The sequence below is a fragment of the Grammomys surdaster genome, unplaced genomic scaffold (assembly GCF_004785775.1).
Source record: "Grammomys surdaster isolate TR1022 unplaced genomic scaffold, NIH_TR_1.0 126187, whole genome shotgun sequence".
NCBI classification, from domain to species: domain Eukaryota; kingdom Metazoa; phylum Chordata; class Mammalia; order Rodentia; family Muridae; genus Grammomys; species Grammomys surdaster.
Genome location: NW_021620993.1, coordinates 2,717,516 through 2,741,011, shown reverse-complemented (window position 1 = coordinate 2,741,011; position 23,496 = coordinate 2,717,516). Strand labels below are relative to the sequence as shown.

The 23,496-nt window shown below is 50.5% G+C and overlaps 1 protein-coding gene across 1 annotated transcript in view; it reads left to right on the top strand.

Annotated features, from left to right (window-relative positions):
• The first annotated feature begins 307 nt into the window (after positions 1-307).
• The window catches only part of CUNH4orf50 (chromosome unknown C4orf50 homolog), a 92,571-nt gene continuing 69,382 nt past the window's right edge, over positions 308-23,496 (top strand). Inside the window, exons 1-6 of the mRNA XM_028758292.1 lie at positions 308-999; positions 6,006-6,144; positions 9,184-9,729; positions 16,074-16,188; positions 16,712-16,830; positions 18,821-21,250. Coding sequence (XP_028614125.1) covers positions 716-999; positions 6,006-6,144; positions 9,184-9,729; positions 16,074-16,188; positions 16,712-16,830; positions 18,821-21,250 — 3,633 coding nt within the window. The 5' untranslated portion in view covers positions 308-715. The remainder of the gene's footprint in view (positions 1,000-6,005; positions 6,145-9,183; positions 9,730-16,073; positions 16,189-16,711; positions 16,831-18,820; positions 21,251-23,496) is intronic.

Genomic DNA, 23,496 nt, shown 5'->3' with positions numbered 1-23,496 from the left:
CCCTGAGCTCCGGGGACTTGTTTTCTGCTGTCCAAAGGCCAGTGTCACTCCACATTTGATCTCACAGCTCCTGGGTTACAACGTGCATTCTCGGTGTGGAGTCAGACCTGGCTGTTCCTTCCCATCTATAGGGTTTGGACAAGCCCTTTCACCTTCTGAGGTCTTTTGATTTTACCATCTCTAAAATGGTCATGAGGATGCCTACCTTATAGGGTCACCAGGACAACTGAACTAGGTAGGTGTGAGATACTTCTTGGTATGGCATTAATGTCCCATCTTCCTGCCTGGCAGAGTCTAGGTCCTTGGTAAGTATGTGTTATGATCAACAGCAGCATGGACCCTCATTCATTATGGTTGGGAATGACCTTTGTTTGCTTTGGAGAACCTGATGGTACTCCTTGGAAACCATCTTTTTCCTCACTGTGCGCATTGCTAAGAATTTAATTCCAGGTGGCTGGTCTGAGCCTCATTCTAGCTGTGGTGTGTTCTAGCAGGCCAGCTTGTAAAATGAGATGCTCGTTCGTATTGCATGACGTTTGTGTGGATGAAACCCAAGCTACCCACTCATGAATAATCCACCTGTCCTTGTTCTCCTCAAAGGACGTTTTTTCCGGGACAATCCAAAGGCACAGTAGCCACCTCAGAATTTACAGAAAGTCCGTGTTGTAGACTCATTCCATTTTTATTAAGTCTGGGCCAGTGAAATGTTTCCAGGATGGAGCCAACAGCCCAGGGACAGACTGAGAAAAGCTTCAGCTATGTCATCAGGGCTCCCAGCATTGATGGCTCTGATGGGATAAATGTGGATGTGAAGATTGACACCTGCTGGGTGTTCCGAGACGTGGAGGAGAGTGACAAGGAGCAGGGATGCCTTCCAGAAACAGCCAGCAGCCTGGACCTGGACACAGGGCTGCTCAGGGAGCAGCTAGAATCCTCAGAGCAGAAGCTGTTGGCAGCTGTGGACAAGCATGTGATATCAGAGTCAGGGCTGAGGAACAGGTGGGTATAACCTTGTGAGCACTCTTGTGTGGGGAGAGGGGGCATTGGGGGATGCCCCCAACACATGGTCCTTTGAATCCTGTCTCCAGCTCAGGTTCCAGGCTCATCAGCGGTGTAGACCCAGCCTCAGGTGGTCGTCTGCCCTCACTTCTGTCTGTCACGGCTCTGTGCTCGATCATCATCTTCTGGGTCCAGCCAGTAGCAAGCACCGGTGGTGAGGGGGAAGGAGAGAAGCCCATCTTCCCATCACCTGCGTTCTGTTATGGCTGTGCCCAGATGATGTGTGCTTCTCTTTGTGGACCCAACTTCTGCTGTGTGGCTTGGCCCAAACATTGGTCACATACTTCCCCTGGGTAGTCCCTTAGCTCCAGGAACAGAAGTGGCCTCAGAGTTGCTGAACCAGTTGTCTGTCATTTCTGTCTGGCCTCCCAGCTCCTCCATTATCTTGGTACAGGATAACAGCCCCCACCCCCACCCCCGCTGTTGTTTCTCTGCTGAACCTCTCATATGGGCTTTGCTACCTGGTGGAATCAACACAGACCCAGAATGGCCATTTGAATCTAGGTCTTTTTCTAACCCCTATCCTCTTTGGCTTTTTCCTAATGGTACCTTCCCTCCCTTTTCTCTCATTCCCTCCCCCCATTTTCCTCTCTTCTACTCCCCTCCACTCTTCCTGTCTTCCCTTCCTTTAGTGATGTTGGGGATAGAAAGGCCTTGAATATTCTAGAGCGGTACTGTTCTGCCTGGTCACACCCCAGTCCTTCCAATGATTTACGTCTCTCCCTCCCTCCCTCCTTCCCTCCCTCCCTCCCTCCCTCCCTCCCTCCCTCCCTCCCTCCCTCCCTTCCTCCCTCCCTCCTTCCTTTCCCCTTTCTTCCTTCCCTCCCTTTCTGCTTTTCTTCTTCTCAAGAGGCAGCTTCCATGGTCAGCTGGCTGTACTGTTATAGGCCCATGACAAGGTGGGGGTGTCATGAAGGACGGATGGGTTTTGTAGAGGAAAGCTGTTCTCCTAGTGGTGGCCAGGAAGAGTGGCAGTGGGGTCCTAGGGGGGTTTCTTGAGACTGTGTGTGTTAGTTATTTTTTTTCTGTCACTGTGAACAGACACTCAAGTAATTAATGAAGAGAGCACAGGTTAATTGGGGCTCACAGAGGGTTTCATTCCGTGTTGTGCATTCATTGATTTGACCCCACAGTCAGATGGGGTACCTTGGCAGAGGTGCCTTTGCAGCTGGAGCCCAGGGTGAGGCTGTATCCACTGTTCTCTTCTAAGGTATAGTACTCATCTTTCAGGGAAGGGCCAAGGGATAGGGAGGTAGGATCTGTGGCAGGGATGAAGGAGAAAAATGACCGCTCTGGCCTCCACTCTGGCCCAACTTTGACTCTCCTGAGGCCTGTGATGTATAGAATGTTATTGTCTCTTTTTCCAGATGGGGGAGCAATAGAGTCGGGGACAGGAAGAGCTGCAGGGTCTAAATGGCCCACTAGGAATGCTGAGACTTCCTGGAGGGTCTGGTCCCCTAGGAAGCAGCGAGTGGCTGGGAGTACACACTGGACTTGCTGCAGCCACAGAGTTAACATGTAGGGCTGGTGAGATGGCTTAGTGGGCTAAGGTGCTTGCCGCCAAGCCTGATGAGATGAGTTCAATTCCTGGGACCCTCATAGTAGAAGGACAGAATTAACCCCATAAAGTTGTCACCTGACTAACACACATGCATTGCTCTCCTAGGCTCCACAAAATTAAAAAAAAATTAAATAAAAAATGTTAACATGCCAAAGATTTATTATTATTATTGTTATTATTGTTGTTGTTGTTGAAATAATACAGAGCCGGGTAAGGAGGCTTATACCTGGAATCCTACCACTTAGGAGCCTGAGCCAGGAGGATTTCTGTGAGTCATGGGGCAGCCCAAGCTACAGTGTCAGCTTGTTTCTCAAAAAAAAACAACAACTGAATTAACTAATTAAAAGAGATGGATAAAACATAAAAATAACAAGCTGAATTGTTAGAAAATGGATTGAAAAAAAACCCCACTCTCATTTCACTAAACTATGCTTCACAGTCATTTCTGACCTAATGTAGCAAAGTCACACTGGGCACTTGTGCCCCTCTTGCTCTGAATCAGACCTGCCTGCTCGGCAGATGTCCGTGGTGAGTACTCTACTTGTTTTATGAAGGAGATGGCAAGGCCTGGGATGCTGTGTGACTGTGCCTCTGCATCCCTTAGGGCAGTAAGACTTGATTCCAGGTACCCAGGAGTCTAGCTTGTGGCCCCTGTGGGCCCATATATTCATGACAGAATCTCTTAGATTCACAGCACCTGCTGTGGTACCATGTTGACAAGCCTCAAGTGATTATTTTAGTCAGAAAAACAAACAAACAAACAAACAACTCCTTGCCTTTTTCCTAGTCCTGTGGCTGCTGTGACAAATGGCACAAACTTGGTACCTTTTCTTGGAAGTAGCATGGTAGGATTAGAGACAGGCCTTCACAGAGCCCGTGCTGGCCTCAGACTCGCTCTACAGCCATGGATGGTCTTGAACTCTCGATCCCTTTACCTTTCCCTCCAGGGTGCCGAGGTTATAGGCATGCACCCATAATGCTTGGTGGCTTAAAAACAACCTAAAGAGGTGGCTAAGTCTGGAAGGTGCCTGTTGTAAAAACACTAGGACCTGAGATAAGATCCTGCACACCCAAGTAAGAGCCAGGGTGGTACACGCTTGTAACCACAGTGTTGTGAAGTCAGAGATGAAGGAGCTCACTGGCCAGCTGAAACAATGTGTTTCTTACTCAGTAGGAGGCTTTGTCTCAAAATAAATACATAAATAAAAACAGTGGAGGGTGGTTGAGGAAGACACCCCATGTCCACCTCTGGCCTCACACACGCATGCATCTGCACTCACATAGTGTTTCTAAAGCAGACAGGCAGACAGGCAGGCAGGCAGGCAGGCAGACAGGCAGACTGACAGACAGACAAACAGAAAACCAAGCAACAGAAACCCAGATGTGGTTGATTAACAGCTCTGAAGGCTGGAAATTAGGATTCAGGCTTAGCTCAAGTTGTTAGTAGGGTCACACCCAGACACCTCTGAGACTCAGGCTCCTCAGCTGAGCACCCCTCCTCGACTCCTAGCCCACCTCCGAGCTGTAGAAAGCAGGGTGCCTTAGTGGCACTGTGGCTTTCTTCTCCACAGTCAGCTCCACCCAGGCCTCCTTCTGACTAGCTGGGACCACGTGGTGGCAGGAGCCATCTCCTGTCACAGAGTTGACTTCACCTGCCCTACAGCCTTCTGTACACGTGAAGGGCGACATTTTTTTCCAGCAGGGTCCAGGATCTGGGTGTATCTGTGGCCACAGCTCGGCTACTGCACTGAGCTGATTGATTCAGGAGAAGATTGTCTTCTGAGGTCAGGGCACAAGTAGCTCCCCAAAATAAAGAGAATGGCTTACTTTTTCCTTTTTGACTCTGAAAAGCAGTGAGAAGGCGCCAGTTCACTTCCTGACTGATTATCTTGAGAAGACTTGTTCAGGAGGGATAGTGGGACCTCTCTGAGGAGAGAAAACCCTTGGTCAGATCTTAAACAGTAAGACTATTCCCTTTCATCTTAACAAAACCCTGTGAGCAAAGTACAGCTGCCTGTATCTTACAGATGACAATCTGAGGGTCATAGAGGTAAATTAACCCAGTTGAGCCTCCATGGCTGTAAAGATGGAGCCTGGCCCTCCCAATGGATCAAGGTCTGAGCTGGAGGAGAAGGTCACTGGTTGGTCTTGGGTAAAGGAAAAAAACATGCTCAGAGGTGGTAGATAGAGGGATATCTCCAGCTAACACTACCTAGCATGGAGACAAGGCTGGCACTGAACAGGAAAAGGAAACTTCTCATCTGGCGGTTAATCTGGTGGGGGCATTGCTTTAACTTCCCCTTCAAATGTTCCCAGCATCCTGCTTGTGTCACCTCCTCTATTTGCAGTCAGGGTTTGTCCCCTCCTGGCTAGGCACAGTCTCTAGAATCTTGTTGTGCAGCACAGAGCCCTGCATGGCTCAGATGCTCCCTGTGTCAGTCCTACAGGTTACTCTGAGCATCTCATGTGGAAGTACAAGCCACACCGACATAGCTATGGTTTCTGTATTTATCACAGAAACCTTTTGACTCTCAGTCATTTCCTTAGAAGGTATTTGTAAGTTTGGAGCCAGAATGGGATGCAACAGTGAGTAGGGTTGATCAACTTGGGATCCACAATTTTATGTGACCCTGGGATATAATCACCTCTCCTTGGTCCTTGGTTTTCTCCTGTGTGAAATCTATGACCTGGAGGCTGCATTGTCTGATGGTGCAACAAAAGCTCCCAGTCGGTCTCCACTCAGTGTCTCTTGGTATTCATATAGGGCTGAGAAACAAACACACAGCATTGAATTCTGTGGCAAGGGATGCTGGTGTGTGTGTATACACCCATATGTAGTGTGGATATCCATGCAGCACTCATCTGCGTCTGTGGAGAGGCCCAGATAGGACACAGCCTGTCTTCCTCCATTACTGTCTACCTAATTGCTTGAAAGCTCACATTTTCGCTCAGCGGGCTGACCAATATGCTCCTAAGGTCTGCCTGTCTCTGTCCCCAGTGCTGGAGTTACAAGAATGGCTTTTATGTGGGTATTGGGGATTTGAACTCAGGTCCTCATGCTCACTGAAAAAGTGTTCTTACCCACTAAGCTATCTTCCCAGCCCTTAGAGGTAGAACAGAGACGCTCTAATGAGAGAGGCATGGCTGGTTTGGTGACTTACTCTGGTCATCCAAGTGCTGGGAAAGTGGAAGGAGAATGACCATGAGTTTGAGACCAGTTTGGGCTACGGAGCTTTAGCCCAAGCTGAAGAGGTATGTGAGTGGATTACAATGAAACCCTTAGACCAGCAGCTGAGCTGGACTGGTGGTGGTGGGGTTTACACAGTTGCTTGGACAATCCATCTTCACTTCCTACCTTGAGTGTTTCCCGCTTCTGTTCCTGCAGGGTCCAGGAGCTAGAGCTGTCAGAGAGGAGGCTTCTCTTGAAGGTGGAACAGCTGAGTGCCTGTGTGGCTCAGGAAAGAATCACCACACTCCATGTCCAGGAGCAGCTGCAGGCACTGAAGGGGACACTGGTCAGCCAGGTTTGTATCCCTTCCACTTCTCAGGGCCTGGTCATGTGATCACCCTGGGCCTCAGTTTCTCTGTCTGACCTCTCCCTGCCTGCCTCCCAGGCCTCCCAGGGAGGTATTGGGTGTTGGTATCTTTTTCATTCCTGGGTCCCTGAGCACAGGAGTTGGCCAGTGCAGGTTTCTGTCTTCAAATCGGTGCATGCAGGTGGGGACAGAGGGAAGATCTTCACCTGGTCTTGGGTGGAGGAGGGACTTGGGTGTGTTGTGGGTGTGGTGGGAAGAGACGCTTCAGAGAACTGGGTACAGAACTTCCCAGACTTTGCTGGGAAAGGTATTTCAAATGTGGGGATGAGGCAGACCAACACGCTGTGGAGGGCCAGGAAAAGACGTATGTGCAGGGCGGGGAAGGCTGGTAGATAGAGCAGGAACTCCGGAGGGGTCATTGCAGAAACAACCTACTAGCCATAGGGCTGGCACTAGGATGCCCAAGGAAGACAGCTGAAGCTTCAGGGAGTAGGGAGGCAGAGCACAATAGACAGCCCCACGAAGAAGAAGTGAGTGGTTCAGGGCCATGTTGTGGAAGCAAACCCTAGTTCTACTGCTGAATTGGCTGTGTGACATTGGACAAGTGACACCACCTCCCTGGGTCTGCTTCCTCTTATGTAAAATAGTGGTTATATGAGCTAAATGAGTAGATACACATAGAACAATCAGAGAAGAGGGCATCTTAATAATGTTATCTGCACCAGTCATTCTTGTCAATTGTAAGAAACCCTCCAGGGGCCAGGTGAGGCAGGCCATATTGAGGAAGGAATACATAGCAGGTGCACCCGAACCTCTGCAATAGGTACACAGTGATGCCTGGGCACCCAGCTTCCAGGTTTCAGGGATTACTCTTTAAAGCACAGCTCAGGGGTTTTAAGATTGTAGGGTGCAGCTCATTCATGGGATGTGACCTCAACATGAACAGGCAAGGCATGCACTAAAGGGGGTGTTGTTTCTCAAGTCTCATTCAGCTGTGTCTTTGAGTGTGTGTGTGTGTATGTGTGTGTGTGTAACATATATGATGGTCCTTTGTGTCTCTGACAGTGGGAAGCTATGGGACAACCAGGGTACATGGCATGGTGTTCACCAAGGCAAAAACGTAAGGTGGGAAGTCCAGCTCAGCTCAACTCAGCCCTTGGGTACCAGGGGCCAGCCTGCAGTCACTCTCATCTTTCCCCTGATCACTGGAGGCAGACTTGGGTTAAACTGGACCCTCGGCTCACACGCCCTTAGCCTCTCAACCCTAGGGGAGTCTTCCTAGAAGCAGGGTAGACTGTGCCTCTGCACTGGGGCATGTGGTTTTTCTGAGGAGACACTGTAAGGGTTTTGTGAGCCTTGCTGTCTGTACAGCTAGGATTCCCAGGGAGTGAGGGACAGTCCTGCAGTGGAGATGCTTGTAGTGTGGTGGCAGATGAAGGGTAAGGGTGACATGCAAGCTACTAATTGCATTAGTGGGGTAAGGGGTGTTGGGGATCCCAGGGAGCTATAGGCCCTTTTCACATGCTTCTCTGTTGTCATTACATGTCATGTGAGGAACGGTCTTGAGTGTGGGTGTGAGAGGGTTCAGCCCACTGTGGGCAGTGCCATCCCTGGGCAGATCCTGAGCTGTCTAAGAAGGCAAGCTGAGCACGAGGCAAAGAGCAACAAGAATGTACTCACAGACCTGTCAAGAAGCCCATCTACAGATTCAGTGATTTGGTCAGAGTCCCATGAGGTCCAGCTGTAGCCCGTTCTCCAACCTTAACTTCTAGCCTTTATGTTTTTGGTGGAGATTTTGGAATGTGAGAGTCAGTATTGTGTGAACAGGTTTTTGACATTAAAAAAAAATGCATCTCATGTGTCACAGGTGGCAGCTTTGCTCTGGTCATATGCCCAGGAAGTAAGAGGCCTCATTTCTGCAGGTCTAGTAATCCTGAGAGGTGCCAAAGGCCCATCCACCCATGCTATGGGTCCTCAGGAACCCAGAACCATACAGGCACCCAGTACAGAATTCACACTATCATAAAGTCAGGAAGACCCAGAAAACCTGACTCCAGTTTTTATTCCCTCCCCACATCCAATCAATAAACTACCCCACAAAGCCAGCCTGGGCTGGTCTTGCATGTCCTTTCTCCTTTGCCAAATGCTTCTTTCACTTGCAGGCTCTCTGGCAGCAGAGGGAAGCAGCTAGCTGGTGAGAGAAAGCTTACCACAGAGGCAGTGTTTGCACCTCAGTCCAGTCCACTGTATGTGGTAGGGAGAGGGCTGCGTGTCAGGATATGGAGTTCCCTGCTCAGCAAGATGGCCAAAGGGACAGAGGGAAAAGCCCTTGAGTCAGACACAAGGCACCCATGCTGTGCTCCAGAGCTGGCTGCAGGGATTATTTTTTATATAGACTGCTTCTGAATGTGTGGTGGGGCTAATGACAGCTCTATTTCAGTGGGGGGATGGGGACAGGGTATTCATAGTTGTAAGCAGCTGCTGAGGCTTCCTGGTTCCTGCTCAGCTCACATCACTGAAATAGGAAGCTCTGGAAAATTCTGTGGTATTTGGAAATCGGTGTGGACTGTCGAGACTGAACAATTCCAGAGACTCTGTGCAGGGTACTGCCCCTCCAACCCACTGCACACCCTTCCACAGACTTAGGGACCTCATGGAGATTTGGGGCTATGACAAGGGTGAGGTGAAGGTGACTCTTGGCTGCAGTGTCAGCAAACTTCAAATCAGCTTGACTTTAAAATGTTGTTTATTTATTTTTGGGGTGCACATAAATGTGTCACAGTGGAAGTTAGAGTCCAACTTGTATAGGTTTTCTCCTACCTAACATGCAGGTACCGGGGACCCAACTTGGGTCTTCAAGCTTGGTGGCAAGTGACATTAACCCTCTGAGCCATCTTTGGTCCCAGTGTAATATTTTAATGAAAAATACCCACCACACACAAAGTAAGGGAATGTTAGGAAGAGAAATCAAGGCGAGCAAGGCGCGTGCCTGGGACTCCCTGACGTCCCCATCACCGCAACTCCTAGGTGCGGGAGGCAGAGAGCGCGGTCAGACGACAGCGGCGGCTGCAGGAGCGGCTGCGGCGCAAGGACGAGGCGCTGGCACGGCAGGCGGCGGCCCTGAAGCGTTGCGGGCGGGTGCAGCGGCAACAGCTGGGCCTGGTGCGGGAGCAGGAGCGCGTTCTGCGGGTTCAGGTGCAGCGGCTGGAGCGCGATGTGCGTCGCCTGGGACGCGCTGCGGGCCTCCTGCTGGCTCAGCTGCATGCCGCGGACACGTCGCCTGGAACGGGAAGCTCCCGACCGCAGTTTCTGACCGGTCCCCTGGGTGACCCCGAGATCGTAGAGCTGAGCGCGCTGCGAGCCAGGGCGCAGCTCGCGGAGCGGGAGCGGGCGAAAGCGGTGCGCAGGCTGCGTGAGCACAGCGCCACCGAGCGGCAGCTGCGGGAGCAGCTGGAGGAATTGCGCTGCTGCGTGTATGGGATGACGTTGTCGGAGATAGGCCTGCACAGCCAGGTGGAGGAGCTCGCCCACCAAAACCGGCGCCTGCGGGCCCAGCTGGGGCACGGTAGCCCGGTAAGTGGCCGGAACCCAGGACAGGAATGATCGCTTGTCCTCCTCTGACTTCTGTCCAGCCACTCGATTAAGGTCGTTTCCCCATCACTTATCTGAATCAGAGGCTGGTCCATCCTTCACCAACTCAGTCTCTGGCCCCATCATCCATACACACGAGGTCGCCATTGCCCTTCAACACATTTGCCGCACTACCCATATTGCCAGCCGTTTGATGTCTTCCCATTTGTCCATGCACTTGCAGAGCCCCATGTCCAATTGCACTGTACCTCACCGCTAACCTTGGCGTTCTTCCCCTTACCCACACTGTTAAGGACTTGGATATGCAATGCCCCCCACCCCCAAACTCATGTGTTTGAATCCTTGGTCTCAGCTGCTGATTCTATTTGGGGAGGCTGGGGATCCCTTAGGTCTGACAGGTGTGTTCAATCTGAAGCCCTTGGGATGCATTCTCTCTGGGATAGCTATGCATGTGGCCCAACACAAACCCCAAAACTTAAAACACTATGAGCTTTTCAAAGACTAACAATCATGAACTCCTTAGTGAACTTGGTAGCGAGGACCTCAAAGTCAAAACGCTGAAAGGTTAGACGAGCCTGCTAGGAGGGGGTTTGGGTGGCCAAGGTGGATTGGTGGGGTCACTTGAGATTCTAGTGCTGGAGCTTCCTAAGCCCATCCAGCTGAGAGGAAGCAGAATCCAACCTCCCTCCCAAGCTGTCCCAGTCCCATGCCTTCCTTGCCATCACTGTGGCCTCTACATGAAGAGGCAGAATAAACCCTTCATCCTTTAAGTTGCTTTGCCCATGTGTTTTATCACACTGGGAAAGAATCAATGCACCCCAACACTAGTCTAGTCTTTTACACCCAGCTCAAGGTCAGAGCACCCACAGACTCAGTGTCAGAGACCTGGTTTGTAAATGGTGCCTCGTGGCTGCTGAGTCCTTACAGGGGGTAAGGGGCATCTCAGGGTCCGTTCCTACTTAATCACCTGCTAACATTATTTCCTTGGTGATTGTATTACAACACATGAATATGGGGGGTAGAACAAACATTTGGGTGGAGGCAGCCATCTGTCCACTGTCACCTGTGTTTCCTTGTGCTCCTATTCACCTGTATCTTCCCCATCTGTCCACTCATCCAGCCGGTTGCCAGGCAGCCAGTTGCCCCTCATACCCTTCACGGTCCCTCTCTCTCGCTGTTCATCCATCTATTTGGCACTGATTGGGTCCCGACAGTGTGCAAGCTGTGTGAGTGATGGGTCTCAACCCTGAGTATAGGTCCTCTCTGGCCCAGCCCCTCCCCTCTGGCCCAGCCCCTCCCCTCTGGCCCAGCCCCTCCCCTCTGGCCCAGCCCCTCCCCCCCATCTAGTGGTCATTCCGTGTTGTGAGCAACTTCCTCTCCTCCTGGGCTGTGAACTTCCCAGGCAGGTCCAGCATCCACTGGGCTTTGCAGCCTCCATTCCCAGCAGCAGCACACAGGGTCCAGGGACTGCAACGGTTTGGGCCTTGTCTGCTCTCCTCGTTCTATCTCGTTCAACTCGGGTACGTTTCTTAAGCCAGGGAGGGAAGGCTGGGCATTTATTTCCTCTTTACTTGACAGAAGAGTAAATATCTTTGTTTAATGTCTTCCTGCCACGTGCCAGGTGTATTCAAAGCTTCCTTTCAAAGCTGTGGAAACAGGGACAGCTGTGCTCAGGCTCAGCATCCTTGTACCACAGAGAGGAAGTGAAGGCTCAGGGTGGTTACCTGGTCTTACCTGTTGCCACGTCGATGTAGAGAGACAGACTTGGAAGTTGGACGTGGCATCAGGGTGGGTGATCCTAGCTGCATTAGCACTGGGCCCATAAAGCCAGAGTGAACTCAGTTCCTTTAGAGAAGAGGGAACACTTGGGAGGCAAGTAGATTAGGACTTCAAGCTACATAGCAAGTTCGAGGCCAAACTGGGCTGGTTCAGACTCTGCCTCAAACAAAAACACAACAAAACCAGACAGACAATACAATACGGGGTTGCTTATTTAAAAATTCAAATATTCTCCAGATAACCGCGGTTTGTCTCATGCCCTGGCGAGCTTACCAACGGTGTCGGTGATCTGTTGTGTATTTGCATTGCTCTGTCTCCTGCCTGTCCCTCCTGTGTGCTTCTTGTTCATCTGCCAAGAGGAAAACAAAGTGTACACTCACCATCGTCTCCTTGTAATTCTGAAAATAAAGATGCGTACACAGAACTTGTCATTTAGAATCTTTTCTGCGATTGCCGTAAATGTGCTTTTGTTTAGGCAATTGGCCGGAGGCTTTACTCTCCCATCTTGTCATTATTCTGAGTGCTGGGACTGAGTGCTTTGTTTCCTCAAAGCCCTTCTCTGAGAAGAGCAGGTTCCTAGATGGCTGGCAGGGTCTTGCTGTTATTTGTCCATTTCCTGTTCTCCCCTTTAACCTCTTCTGTGTCAAGGGTTGTTCTCACCAAGCTGATGGAGGAACTATTCAGGGAGGTCAAGTGATTTGGCCTCAGACACCAAGGTAGCATCGTGGCCAGAAGGGAGTCACGCCTCCCTCTTTGGTCCTTTGCTCAGGGGCCAGAGTCAGTAGCTCTTTGGGGCTTTGGGCTTGTCAGTGGCTGGATCCTGTAGGATCTGTGCCCTTAGCTGAAAAGCCATCATTGGTCACAAGCATCCATGACGTCAGTGTTACATGCTCTCTCTTCAGAAGGCCCTGTGCTCCGAGGAACTGCATCTCACATACAGCTTCGACTGTCAAAACTGAAAGATGTCTCTTGTGGGTTCCTTAAGTTGTCCACAAATTGTGGTCCCCATGCTGTCTGGTGCAGATTTAAAAATAAATAGGCCGCCCTTAGGAACTTGTGGGACATGCAAGACAATGCTCAGAAGGGGGAGGGTCCTTGCTGAAGAGAGGAAGGTACTCCTATAGGGAACTGTAGGGGGATCACACTTAGGGGACAGTAGACATCCAGACTGGGCAGGGTAGCCTTAGGCTGGCTGCTAAACTTCTGTGCCTCAGCATTCTCATCGTGAGATGCGTCTGGCACCCATGGACTGTGGGGCTCAGTGAATGAGCCGCCCAGTAAGGAAATGACCATAGGAAGCCACTTGCTCCAGTCCTAGGGAGTATCTTCATGTGGCTGTACTTCTTTGAGGAACAGAGATTGGGAAACAAGTTCGGAGTGAGTATTTTTGGGCTTGTGTGCAGCAGGCAATCTCCACAGAGCTGCCATTCACCCGGCATGGCTGTCTTCACTGCAGCCAGCTGTCAAAGTGATAGAGTCCTTATCAGTTATCAGTTATTACAGAAGGGGGAACTGAGGCAGGGAGGGAGAGTCACATGCTCCAGGACATGAAGGAAGCCAGGTCTGCAGGGGCATACCCCCCACCCCGCCCCAAGATAGCCCTGTGCTCATGGAGTCTGGGAGCTGGGCTGTGAGGTATAGGGAGGGCAGGCATTGTGAAAGGACACGTTGGTTGCTTCTTAGCCACAACATGCTTGCTCTCTTAGGCATTGGAAAGCAGCCAGAGAAGTGCTGGTGCCCCTGTCTCTAGGCTGAGTCTAGAGGAGTGAACTCAGTTTGCCCAAGCTTGGACAACTGAGAACTTTCAGAATAGGTTGCTTAAAAGCTAAGTCCTCTGAGGCCACCAGGGAGGAGTTTGGGAGAAGGCAGAAGCTGGTGAAAGGAGCGGGAGAAGGTGGTGGGTAGAAAATGCCACTTGCTTGGGGTGGTGTGCATTATCATACTTCTCTGGGAGTGTTCACTGTACTTCTGCAGTGCCCCGGGCACAGTGCTGGACCCTGGGACTCGGAGGTGATCTGAGTGTGGACCAGCTCTTCAAGAGCCTGGAGATGATACAGATACAGGTGAAAGCAGCAATGGTTTAGGCTTTTAAAGAGCTATATCAGAAGACAGATAGATGACCATGACCTGGTCTGCAGGGCCACTGAGAGAGGCCAATGTACACAGATGAAAGAAAAGTCGGGCTTTCAAGGTCACCATGTCCTCTGAGGTGCTGAAGTGATGGGCATTGCTGGATGCTGTCTGCATCTCCCTGTCCTCAGTGTGTAGAGAGTGATCCCTGGCAATGGCTGTGGGAACATTTTCATTGTTGGGAAATGACCTTTGCTTGCACCTCTGTAGGACTGCGTCAGGACAGGTTTACTGTTCACTATATAGAAAATAGGGGCATTGAGAAATAGAGAGAGCTTCAGAGAGAACTCTGTAGTCAAGAGCCCTTGATGCTCTTGTAGAGGGCCAGGGTTTTCTCTCAGCACTCACATGGAGTAGATCACTACCACTAGTAACTCCAACTTCTGGAAATTCATGGCCCTCTTCTGAGGGCTCCTGGACACACATGATCCAGCATTTACTCAGACACGATAATGTGTACATAAAACAAAATAAATAACTCTTTAAAAAACCCAAAGACAAGTGATAAAGCACTTGTGAACATGTGTGAGGATCCCAGCAACACACACACACACACACACACACACACACCACATTCATATATGCCCATACATGAACACACAAAGAAAACAGAAGGGGCCACTGCTCTCCAGGGTTTGTTTGGCCCTTTGGAAACCTAAGCCTTTGGGAAGGGCTTATTAAATGCCACAAGAAAAAAACAACTTTCTCACTTATACCAACCTGATGACTTATAGCAAGTCTCACTAATTTAGGTCTCTCACAACCCATCAACCTTATTGGGGAACTACTAATTACCATATCACTATTTTCTTGAACCAACTTTTCTATTATCCTTATAGGAATTAATATTATTATTACAGCCATGGGGTCTATATGACCATGGACTCTATGAACAGATGTTTACTGTTCTCATTGCTGTGATCAAATACCTGACAAGAAGCAACTTAAGGGAAGGAGGACTTATTTTATCTCACAATGTGGGGGTACAGTCCTAGCAGAGTGGAACAGACACGGTCACAGGGCCATGGGGCAGCTGGTCACACTGTGTTTGCACTCAGGAAGCAGAGAGTGGACAGGAAATGGAGCTAGCTTATCAAGTGTGTAACACCTCAAGACCCGCCCCCAGTGACCTACTTTCTCCAGTAAGGCTGTACTTTCTGAGGGTTCTACAACCTTCCAAAACAGTGCCAGTAGCGTGTTTCTATGATTTCTAAGAGTCTACGATGCAGCCAGGGGTGGAGGCTTTGGTTTATGAGTAAAAGGCTGCAGTACAAACTGTTGCACAGATAATGAGTTCACAAGCACAGAGTGACGGAAAGAGGGGACATGGGGGAGGGTGATGGGGACATGATTGGTGGAAAGGTCAAGGAAGGCTAAAGAAAGCCTCACAGGGGACTTTGCGGGGCACTAGGCCCTTACCTAGTATCATCCAGAATGGACGTATGCTCCCAAGGTTGAACTGTTGCAAAAAGGATTCCAGATGAGGGGCAGAAGCTTACTGTTGTGTGTCCTTGCTCAGGGCCACTCAGGTATCCCCTGGCTCAGTCACAGTCCTGCCCATGACCTGGGGCCTACAGTCACTGGCTAGAACACAGAGCAAGGTGTATGCCTGAGATGGAGACAGGGTTTTTATCTTGCTGCACAGGAGAAGGGAGAGAAGGGGAGGCACCCTGGCCTGCTTTGCTCTCCAGTGTAAGTTGCTGGCCAGATGTTCAGTGGAATGGTGACAGGGCCAAGAGCCAACTACAAAAAGGCCTGTAAGACAATTATCTGGCTGTTAGAACCCTTCTCCAGTGTAGCAGAAGGAACAGCCTGTGCAGAGGTCTAGAGATAGAGAATGTGGCCAGCAGGGTGGCAGGCCAGGAGGCTGCCATGTCAGGGCCAAGAGCCCACGAGGGTCGTGACAGCTGGAACTGTCCGTAGGGGTACCCCAGGATCATTGTGGATATTTTCCTCTATGTCCACACAGCTGGCCCCATGCAGGTCTGGGGGCACTGCCTGAGTCACTAGCTGTTGTCACCTTTGGGACTTTGCTCACAAGGGAAAGATGAGAGCATTCAAAATCCCTGAGCAGATGCCAACTTTCCAGCGGGACTGAAGGACCACATAAGAGCAAGGCTGGGACTTGGACCTACCAGACAGTTTCTTGTCTGTATGGACAGACTACTCCAAGAACAGACTGCAACCCATTTAACTTACTAAAAGAATCTCAAGAGAAAACAGGAACTGTGTGGCCTGGTAAACCAATGTCCTCTGTTAGGCCCCTTGACCAACTTTGAGCCCACTGCCTTCTGACCTGAGTTTGCTTTTTTGGGAGACATCTGACCATTGCTATGGTGGGGGAGCATAGGCAGCGGCATGGAGTGGACACTTCAGATGGGAACTTATGGTTGTTCAATTTTTTTGTCTCTCTCAAGGGTGCCTTGGGCTGTGCGCGGAGCGATTCTCTGCCTCCACTCAGGGCAGAGGTGCTGGATCCCTGCAGCAGCCACGGTTGCCACAGTGATGTGCTTGGACTTCAGGGCCTGGCAGGTTTGTAGATGCTGTGATACATAGAGGGGCCTCCTGACGGCCCTCTGATAGGTCATGTTAGTCTTCATGTTAGTACAGTGTTGGGCGGGGTGGTTTCATCCTCTCACAGACAAGCCGAGGCACAGAGAGGCTTAACAAAGCTGGTCAAGGCAGAATCATGTGTGTGATGTCATTAGCTTAGGATAATTGTCCAATTAAACTTACGCACTTGACTCTCAACTGCACATTGGTAGTGGGGCGTTATCCTCACAGAGACATCCATGATAAGCAGAGGCCATCCTAGCCCCCATACACCCAGCTATGGTCCACAGAAGTACCTTGAGAACCAGTTCCTCTGCTCACGGTTGGCAGTCATTCACATCTTCCAGCCTTGGATCCTCACCTGGCAGAAGTGTAGAGCTTGTCAGGAGTCACTGGGCTAAAAGAGAGTCAAGAGAGACATCCGTCAGCTGACATGGTTCTTGGTGGCCATTGTAATAGACCTTCCATGAGTGATTTTAACCTCAGGGTCTTGCTGTTCTAGGCCAGCTCTCAGAAGAGCCCCCTAGCTGTGTTAGAGATGGACCAGACTCCCACATGATGGTGTCAGCAAGGAACAGAGGCAAGCTTCAGAGGGACCTGACAGGGTCTGAGCGTAGACAGGTGAGGCCAGAGGTGTTTTTGGATATAAGGATCAGTGGGCCTAGGTGGCCCTGCTATGTGCATGGTGGGAAGCTCCAGATTTGGAAGAATATTCTGGAAATGATTGAGAGGAAAGTTTGAAGGACTGGCATGCAGTGTGTTGAGACCTCGCCGAGGAATAGGGTGGGGTGAAAAGAAGCCCCAAATAAGTATGCCTGGACTGGGCTACCCCAGGACACCCACGTTGCCTTAATGACCCTCCTGACCACCCACAGAGCAGGCACTGCTGCCTTATCCAGAGATGATGAGACCTGAGGGGTATTGGAACTCCCCGGAGCTCCCCAGCCCCAGAGGTGTATAGCTCCAGTCTCCTTCTTCTGCACTCTGTGCCACTTCAACATCTGGTCTTGGGAACTGGAAGTGGTATCCTGATATGACTCTGGTTCTGACCCTCATTCGTACATGCATGCTTCCATTCATAGATTTACACATCTGTGTATTCACTTACTCACTTCCTGAAGCATCATCCCCTCATGCAGTTTGGCTTCATGTAGAGGAAGGAATTCCACACAGCAAGAGAGAGAGCTGGCCTGCCTCCAGGAGCCATCCTTCCACCTGGCCCTAAAGAGTCATGTGACGACAGGAAGGTGGGGCCCTGTGTGCCAACCACTCATCCTGTTTATAGACTGCTCAGAAACACATCAGGGATGTCACTTAGTCTCAGTGCTTCAAAAGTTTGGGAGATCTGTGCTCTCCTTGTTGAATGAACCCTTCACATCCTCAGGGGGCTTCTAGACCTCCATCTCTGGGCCAACACACTTCCTGGCTTCCAGAGACATCCCCCCCTCACCAGATGCCTTCTAGCCCCATGCTCCACATTGCTGATGAAAACAAAGCTCCAAGACCTATGACTGAGAAGCAGAGGCTTAACCCACATCCCTAGAATCATGGACCACACTCTCTCTCTTCCTCCCTTCATGCGTGTCCTTTGTTATGCACTATGTCTGTCTCTATGCTAATTCTACTGTCTCTAATCTCATCACTGGGTTAGAACTGCATGTCACTGCTGCCTTGAGGCCCAGTCCAGATCTTTTAATTTAGGGATGCCCAGTTTACAAATGCAGGTCTGGGCTCCTGAAGCCAAACGATTCCCCCCAGATTAGAGGCAAGGTTTAAGCTTCTTCCTGCTGGTCAGAGTCCCTGCCAAGGGCCTGACCATCTCCCCACAGCTGCCTATAGCACAGGGAGACCGGGAAGCTCTGGGCTGGTAGAAAACGGGAGCCCAGATCAGGCACCCAGTCTCCTGCTCCACTCCGGGGTGCTGTGACCAGGCATCTCTCTTGCTTGGTAGACATGTGGTATAAATGATTATAAAAATATTCAGGGCAGTCTAGGAAACCCCTTAGGTGAGCTTGGCACTGCTTCAGGCCTGGAGCAAAACAAAGACCAGCCCGTACCCCTGGGGGAGTAGAGAGTCCATATAATGCTGTGTACAAGAACCTTCCACCTGTGACTGGCCACCTGTGATTGGTGTTTTCAATCTATGCCACCTCAGATGGCAGCTACAAGCCACAGGGTGGCTCATACCTCCTGCAGAATCAAAGCTCTTTAATAACTTTTTACATTCTGGGGCACTCGTGGAGACCACGTTGGATAGGAAAGGGCCACAGGGAGTGTGGGCCACCCTATAGACATGTGTGTACGATCTGTTATGGTGTAGTATGCAGAAGATAAGTAAGGATGCCCAGGGGGTGCTACAAGGGCTTGGGGATCTTTGTGAGGAGGCAATGCTATGTGGATTGAGATAAAGGGATGTTTCTTGAGGATATCTGGGAGAAGGAGAATCCTGGGCAGTGGGAGGAGCTCCGGGTGAGGTGGAAGAGTATGCAAAGGACATGCACACATCACAGCCGTATGAGCAGGTTCAGAGAGTACTGCGGGTCATGATCCTGTGGGTGGGACTCAGCAGGCCAGGCCTGTTTCATACTTCCTCTCCTTTCTCCTCCTGCAGGGCGCTCTTGTCCAGTCCCACCTAGATCCACAGGCTCTTCGGCTGCTGTGTAGCTGTCCCCCAGGGTCAGGCATGGATGAGCCACTCTGCTCCTTGGACTTGGCAGGAGTTTCAGAGAATCTCCAAACTGTTGGAGCCCACGAACCCCTACTGGTGTTACCTACGTCCAGGCTGCAGCTCTGGGAACCTGTTGGAGACCCAGAGTTCTTACTGCCACCCCTGCTCCAGGAGTGTCCTCTACAAGAACTTCAGACCCAGGAAGAGCTGGACAGCACGCCCTCACCTGACACTGGAGCTTTGACACACCCTGGCTGCCATTGTAATCTGGCAAGGAGCCATGACACCTCCCTCAGCCAGGAGTCACCACTCATTTCCAATGACCCATTTCTCACAAAAGGGCTCAAGGGGCCAAGAGACACATGGAAAGAGGGAAGTGGGCCTTCAGTCGAAAGTGCAGAGGAGCGGGGGGTGATGGGATCCTTGGGTGGGATAAAGTCAGAGCTTGATGACAGATGCCTGCTGCTCCTGCAAGGCGGTGAGAAGCAGTCCTTGGACACTGAGGTCCACGGCCCAGATAGCATGCAGGAAGGGGGCAGGGCCGCAGATAACCAGGCCGTGGCCCCCTTTCCTTGGCTTCATTCGGAATGTCTAATACTCCCTCTGCGTGGGGCAGCCTCTAGGTCACAGGAGTGTCCTGATTCCCTGAGCAAGAGACAGAGTGTGGAAGGACATGGCTGGGAACACTTGGTAAATCTGTCTCCAGAGAAGGAGGAAAAGGCCACCAGCTTGAGGGCTCATGGGTCCCAAGAGCCAAGGACAAATGGTAGTCAGCTCCCAGCAGGAAAGGACAAAGATGTCTGGAGGAGTGCACAGGGCAAGCTGGGCCACCAGCTGTGCTTTGGAGTCACTGAGCTCCTACAGAAGGAGAGATCTGGGGATGAAAAACAAGAGGAGATGCAGATCCGAGTGGCATCAGACCCGGCTTCTGTGAGCCCCGAGCAGCGTGAGTTCAAAACCCATGTGAGTCAGAAACAGTGCATACTAACAGAAGATCAGGATTTGTTACAGTTTTCCAGACTGGCTTCAGCAGGTGCCAGCAATGAAGGTCCTTCCTCCTCACAGGCTCTGATCACAGGACAAGACAGGTATGCCCTCCAGACAGACACACTGGAGAAGGAGGTGGAGGCATGCTTCCAGCAGCTGAACAACCCGAAACTTGTGTGTGGAGATCCCCAGCAGATGTCAGCACTGATGAGAGAGCGCCACAGTGACACTCACAGGTGGTGGGACATAGAGGAGGGTGTGTGCTTTCAGCAGGCATCAGTCAGCCAGGATCTGAATGCAAAACCCAACAGGAATGAGGAGGAAGTGGTGCTGGACAAGGATGTGGTCCTATGCAATGGAGAAGTTCTTCCAGGAGCCACACTCAATGGGGATAAATCCAACAGGGGACCTGCAGAACTGGGTGGAAACCAGCTCCCCACAACATGGTGTACCCTAAATAAGTCCGGAAGCCGGTTCCATCAGCTCCTTGCTAACACGAAGAAAGAGAGAAGTCAGGTTTCACTTGATAATGCCAGGCTTCAGGGAGACCAAGAAGGATGTCACCATGAAGGATGCCCTTGTGAAAAGAAGCACGGAAGAAAAGAGGCCAAGGCACTGAGGCTGGAGCAGGCAAACCAAGCTCTGCAGGGAGAGCTGGCCCGTCTCAGGCACGAGCTGGAGCAGTGCCTGCAGGCTGTGTCTGACCTGGAGGAGTGCAATAGGAAGAGTTACTGCAAGATTTCTGAGCTGGAAGAGGAGAACGAGAAACTGAAGGGGGACCTGGGTCAGCTGCATAAGGCGGTGTCTGAAAGTGTCAGGAAAGCCGGGAGCAGGATGAAGCATGTCACCCTGGAAAACACAGAGCTCAGGGCTCTGATCTCAGAGCTCGGGGTCAGTTATAAAGGACTGATAAAAGACACAGTGCTAGGGATAGAAGACATGGTCTGGGCTCTGCAGGGGGAAAACAAGCACCTTGTAGGCAGGGTCCAAGGCTTGGAGAGGGAGATCCTGCAGATGAGCAGGGATCCAGGGGAAGAAAAGTGGTACTCCCAGGGAAACTCCAACATGGTGGGAGACAAGGGACACGCTGAAGACAAAGAGGTCCAGGTGACTATGTTTTCAAGACAACTGATCACAGGAGCCTGTGGGCCATCCTGGGCTAAGAAATCAGATGTGATTGGAGGACCATCCTTAGATTTGGAAGATTCCACATGCAAGGCTGATGCTAGTACGATGTTACCAGTCTGTGCAGTCACCACAGGGCCTCAGGAAGCACACACCAACAGGGCAGGGGGAGACAGAGCTTGGCTGCAGAAAGAACAGAAGACACCATGGTGTTCTGTGCAACAAGGAGAGCCTCAGAGGTCCCAGGTCCACAGCCCCCAGGTATTTTGACTTCCTTCCTTCCTGTTTAGCTAGCTCTGTTGTGAGAACCCTCTAAGGACATAGGTATCCCTATAGCAGCCACAAGAGGGAATTAGATCACCAGTTCCATTTGCTAGACGAGAAAACCAGGCAGACAAATGAAGAGATTTACCTGAGATCAGGCTGTTAGGTTAGGACTGCAGCTGAGATGCGCCCAAGATCTTCCTTTAGACCTGCAAGATAAGCTTGAATCTCCCAGTGGGTCCAGAGAATAGGTGGGTCTGTGTCTGGGTGTCTGGGTGTCTGGGTGTCTGGGTGTCTGGGTGTCTGGGTGTCTGAGTGTCTGGGAGTCTGGGTGTCTGGGTGTCTGGACGTCTGGGCGTCTGGGTGTCTGGGTATCTGGGTCTGGGTTGTCTGGCCTGGGTCTGGGTCAGAGGTTGGGTGTGGGTCTGAGATTGGGTCTGGGTCTGAGGCTGGCCTGCGGTTTGCACTTTGAAATCATACCTTGGATTCCCCATGTGAATAGTTCAAATAGCCCAAGCCAGCACTCTTCAGGGTGGGCCTTAAAAAGTTATTGCAGACAGCAGTGGGCTATAGAAGGTAGCAGCAGAGTGGAGACAAGTTTGTTCAATAGAGATATGAGATTCTGGTGCAGACATGGAATCTCCCTCGAAGTCACCCTCTGCTTCCAGCACCACCGCCAAATCAAATCTCAATGTTTGTAATTCCCAGGATGAAAATCTCACACTGTTAATGTCTGGGGACCATTGGTGCTAAGACTCTGTATCACTCAGGCATCCTCTCCTCTCCTCCTCCTCCCCTCCTCCTCCTCCTTCCCTCCTCCTCCTCCTCCTCCTCCTCCTCCTCCTCCTCCTCCTCCTCCTCTTCCTCCTCCTTCTCCTCCTCTTCTCCTCCTTCCCTCTTTTTCTCTCTCTCTGTATGTGTGTGTGTGTGTGCTTCCATCTGCTCCCTCCCCCTCACTCTCTTTTGCTGGCTCCTGCTTCCCTCACTCTCCTCTTTCCTCAGCAATGCTAGCCGCTGTCTCAAAGAACAGCTTTTGGCTTTTTCCAGTTTCCTTTATTGTCCACACTTCTTCTTGTTTGTGTGTATGTGTATTTGTATACATACATATGTATATACGTACGTACATACATATATACATACATACATACATAATTCTTTCTCCAACAGTAACTTATATTCCTGTATAACTTACTATTATTGTTCTAGTGACCAGTCTAGAAACTCTAGGATGTATCTGTCATTTAAATTTGCCTTAGATTAATGCCTTTGTATCATGTCCACAAATCGTGCAAAAAAAATCTTTCAGTATTTAACTCTGCCTATTCTCTAGTATCCTGTTACATATTCTTTTCAGTGTATAATAAGCCTCGTGAGCCATCGTTACCGCTGATTTGAGCAGGCATTAGCCGTTCTTGCACACACCCGTATGTTTTTGTTGTGTCTATTCTTCCACAAGAATTTAGAGGACCGTTTTGCTGCTGATATTTCTCATAGTTAAGGATTAGGTGGAGACTGACTTTCTTGTGTTTGTCTTTATGTAAGGAGAGGTTGTTCTCTCGAGCCTTGAAGATCTTTCTCTTAGATTCAGCACTGCGGGTCCACAGCCTCCCCTCACTGGGTACTCAGAAGAGGCTGCCTTCTGCTGTCTTCTGCCTCCCACTGTCTCTGCTCAGACACTGGTTGTCATCACCATCCCCCCACCCCCCAGAATAAACGTTGTCACTATGTCTGACTGCTTTGAAGATTTCCTTTTTATCTCTGATTTTTGGTGGCTTGATGGTTCTGTTTGTACTTTTTATATACTTTCCCAAACTCTTTGAACTTGTATATTTATGTCTTTCTTCAGATTTGAATGATCCTTGGTTATTATTTCCTTTAAAATTCATTTGCATGTTCAGAAGTACATATGTATGTATGTCTACCGTGTGTGTGTGTGTGTGTGTGTGTGTGTATATGCAATGCAATGCATGTGCATGTGTGAGTACAGGTGTTTGGAGACCAGAGGTCAGCCTCCAGTGTCATTCTCTTGAAGCTATAATGTGTATTTTTTTCCAGACAGGGTTTTCCTGGGATCTGAGGCTTGCCAGTTAGGCTAGAGTGACTAGCCATGGAGCCACAGGATCTGCCTGTCTCAGCCTCTCCAGTGTTGGGATTACAAATGTGTGCTACTTAGCTGTGTGCCGGGGATGGAGCTCGAGTCCCCAGCCATGCAGCAAGCATCTGGATCTCGAAACCTTCTCTCC